Here is an 11369-nt window from a genome sequence, read left to right as displayed (position 1 = left end):
AGACTACCACTCTCTCCTGCTCAAAGTTCTAAATTTTTAAATAAGTGACCTATCAAGGTTAGGTATAAATTCAACTGAAATAATTTTAGAAACCAAGGGAATCAGTCTTTGAGTTTAGCTTTTAAAAATCTCAGCTTTTCTTGACCATGAGAAGTAAAGGGGCTTTCTTTAGTATGGCCATCAGAGGTCCCTGAGATTTATTATATGCCTAGGGGCAAATTTAAGAAGCTGCATATACTTTTCCTCTCACGTTAAATTAGTCAGTGCCATCAGATGTAGCCACTTCTGACACACCGGCCTTTTTCATTGCTGTTCCTTCTGCGTGGAAGGTTCTTCCCTAAATTCCTTCAGGACTTTTCTCAAATGTCACTTTATCAGAAAGCCTTTCCCTAATCTATCTAAATCAATGAATTCCCACCCCATCCCCATACTGTTTTATTTTCCTTCATAGCATTTGGCACTTTGTAACATTTATTTGTTTCTCTTTTCCCCCTGGAATCACAAGCTCCGTGAGGGAAGGCATTATGTTATGTCTGTACTTTGAACAAGTGCCTGGCACGTAGCAGGCACTTAGTGACATACTCTTAGGCTGTATGAACTTGCCCACGTATTGCAGAGGTAACATGTTCTTTTTGTGACTATACAGTTATTTATTAAGGCAGCCGGACTTGGATTTTAAGTCCTCAACTAGACAAATCACATATGCCTGAAAAAAACGAACATAATGAAAAGTTCTGCACCCAGCAAAGTAACTTTCAAGTGGACTATGGAGAATATTCTGAAAGGTGTTATCAGGGATAGCGACAGCCAACCACAGGGTTGAACCGTTTTCCCCGGAGAAAGAGGGCCAACTTGTGCCACTTCCTAGAGCGGCACTAGGAAGGCGGAGAAAGGGCGGAGCCGGCCGGCGAGGGGCGGAACTGGGTGGGGCTACTTTGAGCAGTGCCTAGTTGAGCTATTTTGTCCCTTTCCGCTCTCCGTGCGAAGACCTGGGCGGAGAGCGCTACAGCTATGGCGGCCGTTAGGGTAAGTAAGAATTACTTTGCTTAGTTTCTCTGGATGCTGGTAGCCCTCTGATAACTGTAGAAGGGATCCTCCTAACTTCAGAAGGGAGTCCCACAGCAAGAGGCGAGGTGGAGATGGGGTTGCGAGAGAATTGGCAAGGTCAGGGAATCTTTAACGTTTGAAGCCTCAAGACACCTGCTTCTCCCCTTTAGAGTTTCCTCAGCCTGGGACGGTTCTCTCTCCTCAATCCCCTGCTGTTGACTGTTTACACAGCGGCAGGGTAAAAACTGGGAAACAGCTGGGCGAAAATGGCCCGCCAGGTGACGAGCAGCGAACAGACTTGGGTCTTGAGATGAAACAAAGAGAAAAGAATCCTGGGCATTTGTCTGGGTGCATAGGGCGGGGCCTCACGACCCTTTGAAGGACTTTGTTCAAACATTATTTCGGGTGAAATAGACCAGGATAGAGACGTCTCAAGTCTCTCTGCAGTGCCTGGGTTTGTATTCACTGTTGTTACTTTACGGGTTTGAATGACAAACCTAAGTTTCTTTTGAGTTCTGTAATGGGAAAAGGTGCCTTTACTTAGGAATCTGTGTACAGGAAGTGACACGTGGCTGCTAGCTGCAGTTCCCTAAGTGGGTTTCAGTAACAGTAGTCGACAAATATCTATGAGTAGACAAATACCTACGGGTAGATATTTGTAGCGGGTTTTAAGTGTAAAATGCACTGCTTGCAGGAGATACAAATATGAATAATTCAGGCTCAGTATCCGTCTTGATTCGCCATTCTCACTCCATTTCTGCTTTCAGAATTTATTTGAATTATCACAACACCCTTCTAACTGAACTCGCTGCCTCTAGCCTGGCTCTCATGGAATTAACTTCCCCCTGCACTGCCAGAGTACTAAAATGTAAATCTGATTATGCCCTTCCACTACTTAAAAATCTTTATTGGCACTCCATCATCTGCCCTCTAGGGTCAGGTCAGGCTCCTATGTCTGGAAGAGCCGACTCTGCTTTGGCTTTCCAGCTTCATTTCCTGTCTCTCAGGAACTCTCCTAATATCTGTACTCCAAGCCTTTTTCCCTGCTCTTTCTCTGGGCCTGAAGTGCCGTTTCCCATCCTCATCTAGTTATTTCCTATTCATATTTCACTCGTTCATTTAACAGGGATTTGTGTACTGCCTCCCCGTATGCTAAATACAAAATGCCTTTTCCAAGATAGTGTCCCAGATCTCCCCAGTCTGATTTAAGTAACTCCTCTTTGTGCTCGAGAGGATTCTGGGCATACTTTTACCATAGGACCTATCATACTGCAAATAGTAGACTATTTACTTGTGTATTCTATCCTCCTAAACTATAAGCTACTTGAGGACAGTAATTATAATATGTTAATTTTTGTACCTAGCACATATATGAGCTATATTAGGGACTCAGTAAATTCTACATGAATAAATAAGTGCCAGGCAATGGACATAAAGGATATTAAATTAAGTAGTGGAGATGTATCATATAACAAATGATTGTCATTCAGAGTAGAGGAAGTGCCTTGTTCTCAGGAGAAGTACAAAGTGATCTGAGGGTTCAGAAGAGAGAGTTCACACTTGGTTGAAGAGAATAAAGAAAGACATCATGGAGGGAGTGCAGAGAGAGAAGGAATGGTCAGTGGTTAAAAAGCAGACCTGAATAGTGTGTTGTCACTGAAGCCTAGAGAAGGAGCGAGTTGAACAGTAGAAGGAGCGAGTTGAACAGTCTTTTGATTTGGCTATTAATAAGTCACTGGTAGCTGCCATTTATTAAGTGCTTACTGCAAGGCCAGGCACCATGCTAAAATACTTTGCATATGTTATTTCACTTAATTCTCAAGACAACTTTATGTTGTAGATGATAATGATCACCATTTTACAAATGAAAAACTAAGGTTTAGAAAATTCAATTAAATTGCCCAAAGTCACAATGCTAATAAGAGCTGAAGTGAGGTAAAGTGGTAGAGTGAGAACCTAGATTGTAAGGGGTTAGGGAAAGGATAAGGGGTGGGAAACTGGCATTCATTTAGCACCTACTTTGACCACCTGCTTTACATGTATTATTTCAGTTTAATCTTCTTGATGACCCTAAGAAATGGGTAGTATCCCCATTTTACATATGAAAAAACTGAGGTTTAGAAAAAGTGCTTGCTCTGGGTTATCCAAGTGGAAGAACCAGGTTCAAACACAGATATATTTGGCTTCAAAGTCCCTGATCTTTCCACTACTCCTTGCCTCCTCTGGAAGGGAGGTGTACATTACTCTTTAGAGAAATGTTGCAGCAAAAGGTAGGGAAGAAATCTTGAGTTGGGGGTAGCAAATTCCAGGAAAGTTTCTTTTCATTTAAAAAAGTAGGAGACTATATGCCAATTAAATCTCAATAAAACTGGTGAAAAAAAATTCAGGAGACCTGAGCAGGTTTGGAGACAAGTGGAAATATGCCAAGAACTGGTAAGAATTAATAATAGTGATCACAGCTATTATGCTATTGAACATTTACTGTGCTAGGCATTTTGCTAAGCACGTTATGTGAATTTTCGCATTTATGCTTCACAGTGGCCCTATATCTAGGTACTGTTATTACCAGCATTTTAAAGGTGAAGAAACTGAAGCTTAGAAAGGTTGAGTAACTTTGACACAGTCACTCAGTCATAAGTGGTAGATCTGGATCTGAAATCGCTATGGTCTGAGTTCGGATCGTGGGGCTTAAGCTTGAGGAAGCATCTGTGAGGCCGAGGTACAAAAATGCTGATCTGTGTTAATTTTGAAGCCCCAGAGATTAATAACAATGAATAAGGTAGAAAGGAGTCCTGAAAGTTGGTAGATAACTCTGAAAATAGTTTACATACATTTTGAGAGATAAGAACTTTTTGAGCAAATGTGATGGTGGAACACTGATGTGGAATTAGCCTTGAGAACAAGTACTGTACTGATCTCTCCTCCTGACCTCTTGAATCAGAGAGAATGGCTGGACGACTGGCTTTCATTTAAAAGGATTGGGAGGAATGTAGTGTCAAAAGCTAGATTTCATTAATGCCAGAGATTGAGTGAATTTGAGGAAAATTTTCATCCTAAAAGATACTTGTTTCTAATAGAATACTTAATATTGAAATATGGCTACCATGTATTGAGTATTTCCTATGTGTCAGACACTGTATTACGCTGTTGATGCACATTATTTCATTTAATTCTCTCAAAAAGTTTTCTGTGGTAGATAGTTTTATTGGCTTAAAGAACAGGAGTAAAGCAGTAAGGAAAACAAAGCTGAAATAGGAGGTTGTAGTCAGAGAAAAGCTTGTTGAGTTTATGATTTTAGCTATTAACAAGTTCTGGGAAATGGTAAATTCAGGGTGTACTCATGGAGTGGGTAACTGCAGTGGAGTGAATATGAAGGTCTAAAAAGGTGAGGTCAAAGAAGAGTGAGGTGAGGCTTTTGAGTGGTTCAGCCATATGGACGTTAAAGTCACTCAGTTATGGCAGGATTTAGAGTATAGAAGAAGACTATTAACCAGTATCCTAAATCTTCAATGCGATGAAGTGACCAGGAGGCAGGTGCTAAGGATGAATAGATGGGTGGTGTAAGTCTCAGAGGAGAATTACTTTTCTTTCCTTTATGAAAACTTTCTTCAGTTGAAGTATAGCATACATACAGTTAAGTACACAAATCATAAGCAGCTTGGTAAAGTTTCAAAAATGATCTTACTTGTTCACCCAGCAGCCAAATTAAAAAAAAAAATTACCAGCAGCCCCGAAGCCCTCCCCTTTGCTCCTTCTCCACCATAAATTAATTAGCCTATTTTTAACTTTATGTAAATGGAATAAGGCAGTATTTACTCTGTTATGTCTGGCTTCTTTCACCCAATATTGTTTTTGAGATTCAGCCGTTACACATGTATGCTAGTTCATTCATTCTTATTGCTCTGTGATATTCTAGAGGGTGAATATATCATGAGTTATTTATCCATTCTGCTGTTAATGGACATTTGAATTATTTTCAGTTTTGAGCTATTACAAATAATGCTCCCATCAACATTCTTGTATATGTCTTTTGGCGCACATAAGTGCACGTTGCTGTTGAGTATATACCTAGGAGTGGGATCGCCAGGTCATAGGGCATGCAGCTTTGGTAGCTACTGCCAAATAGTTTTCCAAAGTGGTTGTACCAATTTATATTCCCATTCATGAGGGTTCCAGTTGTTCCACTTTCTCACTAACAAGAACAGAGATTTTTACCTAAGGCTGGGGAAGTAATGGCTTAGAAGCAGCATTGGCAATCAGAAGAAGACAAACTCTACCTCCTATACCTGAGACACTTTGAATAGCCTCCACTTGAGAGTTACAAGGGAAGCAGTGACCTCAGGGGACAGTCATGCTTCATTTCAGGCAAGGAGAGAAGAGGGTAGACACAATGGAAGGGCTTTTGGAGTTTGGTGGAGTAGCAGGAACTTTGGTCAGTGAAGAGAAAATACAGATCACTGTAGAAATTAGAATACAGGAGATGATACATGACTCTAGATTTTGTTTTGGGGCTTGAGTCAAGGATGATGGGGACGGGAAGGAACATGGATGCCATAGACCTAAAGGTTTCAAAATCCTTGATAATACCAGCCTTTGTGTCAACTTTAGTCTTTGTCTCTTTCCTCTTTTGTTTCATGTGACTGATATCAGAAAGTAGTTGGAACCTAACAAATGAAGTTCATTCTTGGGAAGACGGTTGGTTATCTCCAGCAAAATCAGTTTTTCACTTTCCACTCAGCATTGTTGAGCATCTGTATTTTCAGTGCAACTTTGAAAGTATGCTTTGAAACCCTTAACCATACTTGGTATAGGTTCCAGGATGTTGCTTTATGCCATAGAGTGAAAATGATCTGTGCCTTGCCTCCTACCACACCTATATGACTGAGCTATTCCCTGTGATGCCATCCTCACAGGTGGCTGTTAGGTGTTCTGTGAACCTCATTTAATATGGAAATTAAAAATTGCTTGACATGGACCCTAAAATGTTTGCATAATGGGCGCATGTAAGTCAATATTTCCTGATCTTAGCTGTGCATTAGAATCATCTGGGCAGCTTAGAAAAGGTACTGTTGCCTGAGCCCCGCCCCAGATGGGGCATTTTAATATTTTAAAAGCCCACGAGTGATTCTGATGTGTTGCTAGGTTCGAGAACCACTGATTTAGGGGAGAATTTGTGGCTTTTATACAGGTTAGAGAAGAAAGGGTATTAGGCTTTTCAGGTTATGCAGAATAGAGGCAAGTTCAAGTCATCTTAAGTGGTAGTTTATTGGAAAGTTGCATAGGTTAGGAAGAAAGCCTAGGAAACTGCCTCAGCAGCTAAACAAATCTCAAGAAGAACCGTTCAGGATACCATAGCAACTCTGGTAGTTACCATTCTCATGACTTCTGCTTCTGCTAACTCTATATGTTTCATATCCAGACTTCCCTAGAGAGAAGATCTGATCAGGTTGGCTAGTCACTAACCACTGCAAAATACCCTTCTTAGGCAGAAATTGTACATCGGGCCCCTTTGTAAGGCAGTCTCTTGTTGGCTGCCTTTGGCTCAGATACCAATCCCTGGTCCAGTCAGTTTTGGCCAGTGAATCAGTCCTGTAGTTAACAGCATAGTGACCTATGTTAGAAATCACAGAAGGGAGCAATATAGTTGTCAGATGCTCTAAAACTTCTTAGAAGGGACAAGACAATGGATGGATACTTTTGGGGTTCATGGTCTGGTACAATTTACTTTTGAATACTTTCCAGAAGTGATACAGTTGTTGAAAATATGGTAGGATATATTTAGAGTTGTTATTAAAAGCTAACTTATTAAGATCTTGTAATTTAAATTGGGGAATTGGTTGCCCAAGGATAAAAAAACACTGAGACAACCAGTGTAAGTAGCAATCTGTGGTGGATAATAAAATTTGCTTAGTATAATTTGAACATATTCAGGGAAAATGTAACCCACTTCTGTAATCTCTCCTGAGTTATATAGACTTGATGGATATTAGTACTCTAAGCTAAGGCATGAGTTGCATGCTTAATTTAGATTTGGCCTGGCTGTTTTTGGATCTTTTCTCTCAGTCATTCTGAAACTTAATAGGGACTTCTCATATCACTAGGCTAACTGCTGCTGTCATATCCCCTCAGCCTGGCTCTATAGTTCACCTCATTCATTCATACATCCAAATTCCTATTCGATATCTTTAGGTGCATCAAATTCAACATGTGCAAAATTCCTTTATCTTTACCACATTTGATTTTTCTGCTGTATTGCATCATTTTAAAGAATCGTCTACATCCATACTGTTAACAAGTCTTGTGAGTACTTTATATTTTCATACATTCTTATTCTTTTATACATTCTTTCAAAAAAATCTTAATGCCTATAATGTGCAGGAGATGGTGATAAACATTGGGGATACAAAGATCAACAAGATAAGAACAAGAGGTATATAGAAGAGAAAACACTAAAACTAATAAGCACATGAAGAGATGCTCAAAATAATTAACAGATAACTACATATTAGAACCATGAGATAACATTTTATTAAGCTAGAGGAAAATAGAATGCTGGTTAAGTCCAAATGTTGTTAGGGATATTGGAATGTAAGCGCCCCCATGGACTGCTGGTGGGAGTATTGACTGGTACAGCCACTGTGGAGATCAATCTGATATTATTTAGTGAAATTAAATATATACTCATGTCCTATGGCATGGCAATTCTGTCCTTGAGTGTATATCACAAAGATATACAAGTTCATGAGGGCACTTATAGAAGGATATTCATCGCAGTGTTTTTTTATGGTGATGGGGAGTTTGAGGCAATATAGGTGTCCATCACTGACAGGGATAGGTGAAATGTGGTGGATGTACATCATGTAGTACTATATAGCAGCTAGAAGAGATGGGTTATATGTACACATAGGAACACAGATGGATATAAAAGGCTATGTTTTATGAAAATAGGATAAGAAACAAAACAACTGTAATACACCATTTTTGTGAAAACAGTAAGAAAAAATGAGATGTGTAACAAAATTAAAAATACATGTACACATTATACTACAATATGCATTTTGTAAAAATTCAAACAAAAAGATAATCATTAAATATTTGAAAATAGCTACCTATGGTGGATGAATTAGAGTGAAATTTGGCAATTAAAGGAAATGAATGAATTACAAAGTTACAAAGGAGGGAGGGCAAAGAAGAACAAGGCCAAAGTACTGTCCTCAAGGAATGGACTCTAGTGGGTGAAACTGATAAGTAAACACAAGTTGTATTCAAAATAAAAGGTATCTAAAAGTTACTGTGGGAGAAAAGAGGAAGGAGTAGTTTAAATGCCTACAGAACATAAGGCTGCTTCATAATATTTGTTCATTTTAGTTCATTCATTTAGTTCTTCAACAAGTATGTATTAAGCACCTACCATGGGTTAAGAACTGCTACTTGCCATGTGGTGGTAGATTGTATTTTTTATTTCAAATATTTGCTTTCTCTTCCTGTGAGAGGATTATACACCCCTGCGTAGATTTCTTATTCTTTCCCTCTACCTCAAGAATGACTAGTATTACTTTACTAGGTAAATAATTTTATAATTTGTTTTTGGCATATTTTGGTACTGATCAAAATATGGTTAAAGCAAAATATTTACTCTACCTTAGTCTAATTGAAACACAAGTCCTTCTGTTTATCATGAAAGAGCCAGTAGAGTTAAACAGAACTTAATTTTGTAAGCAGAGAAAATACCGTTATATCCATCCACTCATCTGGACTAATGGAAGGAAAGGAACAGCATAAATAATTGAAAACCAATATTTGCACTTAACTTTGGGATGTATTTTTATACTTATATTTCTGCCTATAGCAAAACCTGAAATTTTGGGCCCCTGTGACAAAATTCACAATAGAGCTCTTGTGACAGAAATTCACAGAGCCATGTAACTGGCAGGGACAATTCATCCTCCCATTGAATTGTCTTGGCACATTTGTCAAGAACTAATTGACCCTAAATGTAAGGTTTATTTTTGGACTCTCAATTAATTCTATTCCATTGATCTATATTTCTATCTTTATGCCAGTATTGCACTGTCTTCATTGCTGTAGCTTTTTATTAAGTTTGAAATGGGAAAATGTGAGTGCTCTAACTTGGTCCTTTTTTTAGTATAATTTATTGTGAAATCATTTCACATTTACAGAAAAGTTTCAGGAAGAGTACAAAGAACTCATCTCCTTAAATCAGATTCTACAGTTGTTAACTTTTGACATTTTCTCCGTTTCTCCTCTATTATAATTATTCCTTTTCTGATCAGTCTGAGAGCAAGTTGCAGACATGTTGCTATTTCACCCCTAAATATTTCACTGTGTATTTCCTCAAAAAGAAGTATACTGTTCTATAACCTTAACACTGATACAGCACTACCATCCAATCCACAGATGCCATTCAAATTTCACCCACTGCACAACGTCTCCTTTTCCTTTCTAGGCCAGGATCCAAATCTAGGATCATGCATTATGTTTCCTTATATCTCTTTGATCTGGTTAATCTGGAATATTTCCTTACTCTTTCCTGTCTTTCATGAGTGACCTTGACAGGAGTTTTTCTTCCAGTTTTATTGAGATATAATTGACATATAGCACTGCATAAGTTTAAGTTGTACAGAATGATTTGACTTACATCATGAAATGATTATCACAGTAAGTTTAGTGAACACCTATCATCTCATTTAGATACAAAATTAAAGAAATAGAAAAAAATTTTTTCCTTTGATGAGAATACCAATTTTGATCTTTTTTCTCAAGATGTTTGACTTTTCTAGGTTCCTTGCATTTCCATATGAATATTAGAAACAGCTTGTCAATTTACAAAAAGGGCATCTGGAATTTTGATAATAACTCTCTTGAATCAGTAGATCACTTTGGGGAGTATTACTATCTTGACAATGCTAAACAATGCTAAGTCTAACAATCCATGAACTTGGGATGTCTTTCAGTTGATTTAGGTCTTTGATGTTGTTCGACAATATTTTGTAGTTTTCAGTCTAAAAGTCTTGCACTTATTTTGCAAGTCTTGCAAGACTTGCAAATTTAGCCTTGCATTACATTTATTCCTATTTTATTCTTCTTAATGTTCTTGTTAATGAAATTGTTTTTGTAATTTCATTTTCAGAGTATTCCTTACTGGCAAATAGGAATAAAATATATTTTGGTATATTGATTTATATCCTGTGTACCTTGCAACATTGCTGAATTCGTTTATTAGCTTGAATAGTTGAGTGCACGCATGTACGTGTGTGTGAATGAGTGTATTCCTTAGGATTTTCTACATACAAGATCATGTCATACGTAAATAGAGGTAGTTTTACTTCTTTTCTAAACTGCATGCCTTTTATTTCTTTTTATTGTCTAATTGCCCTGACTGGAACGTCCAGTACAACGTTGAATAGAAGTAGTGACAACAGACATTCTGTTCTTGTTCCTGATCATAGGGGGAAAGCTTTCAGCTATTCATCATGAAATATGTTAGCTGTGGAAATTTTCGTAGGCCCCCTTCACCAGGTTAAGGAAGTTCTTTTCTATTCCTAGTTTGTTGAGAGTTTTATTTTTTTAAATATGGAAGAGTACTAGTATTTGTCAAATGCTTTTTCTATGTCTACTGATATGGTCATGTATTTATTGTCCATTATTTTATTAATATGGTATATTACATTGATTAATTTTCGTATGTTAGACTAACCTTGCATTCTTGATATGTTAATATATCCCACTTGGTCAATACATAGTTATTTTTATATGTGTCTTTATTCAGTTTCTATTATTTCATTGAGGATTTTTAATCTATATCTATAAACAGTATTGGTCTGTAGTTTTCTTATGACGTCTTTGGTTTTGGTGCCAGGGCAGTACTAGCCTTATAGAATGAGAGGGTAAGTGTTGCCTCCTCTGCTATTTTTTGGAAAAAGTTTTTGAAAGATTAGTGTTAATTCTTCTTTAAACTTTAGGTGGAATTTACCCATGAAGCAGTCTGTGCCTGGGCTTTCCTTATAGGAAGATTTTTGATTATTAATTAAATTTCTTTACTGGTTACATATTCAGATTTTCCATTCTTCTTTCATCCTTTTGGTAATTTGTGTCTTTCTAGGAATTTGTTCATTTCTTCCAAGTTATCTAATTTTTTGCTGTATAGTTGTTCATAGTATTAACTTAAAATGTTTTTTATTTCTGTAAGGTCAGTATGTGATATCCTCTCTTTCATTACTAATTTTCATAATTTGAGCCTTTTCTTTCTATTTTTTCTTTGTTACCTTATCAAAAGGGTTGTCAATTTTGTTGATCATTTC

General features: G+C 37.5%; 1 protein-coding gene across 6 annotated transcripts in view; it reads left to right on the top strand.

Annotated features, from left to right (window-relative positions):
- Positions 1-936: 936 nt before the first annotated feature.
- APOOL (apolipoprotein O like) overlaps positions 937-11369 on the top strand; it is a 113918-nt gene continuing 103485 nt past the window's right edge. For all 6 annotated transcript variants that reach the window (XM_089904321.1, XM_022580817.3, XM_089904317.1 and 3 more), the window contains exon 1: positions 937-1026. In XM_089904321.1, the coding sequence (XP_089760447.1) occupies positions 1012-1026 (15 nt within the window). In that variant the 5' untranslated portion in view covers positions 937-1011. The remainder of the gene's footprint in view (positions 1027-11369) is intronic.

The sequence above is a fragment of the Delphinapterus leucas genome, chromosome X (assembly GCF_059928025.1).
Source record: "Delphinapterus leucas isolate spDelLeu-1000000601 "Yukka" chromosome X, BTC_Dleu_Yukka2, whole genome shotgun sequence".
NCBI lineage: Eukaryota > Metazoa > Chordata > Mammalia > Artiodactyla > Monodontidae > Delphinapterus > Delphinapterus leucas.
The sequence above is the reverse complement of the archived record's forward strand: the minus strand, read 5'-3'. Positions and strand labels throughout refer to the sequence as shown.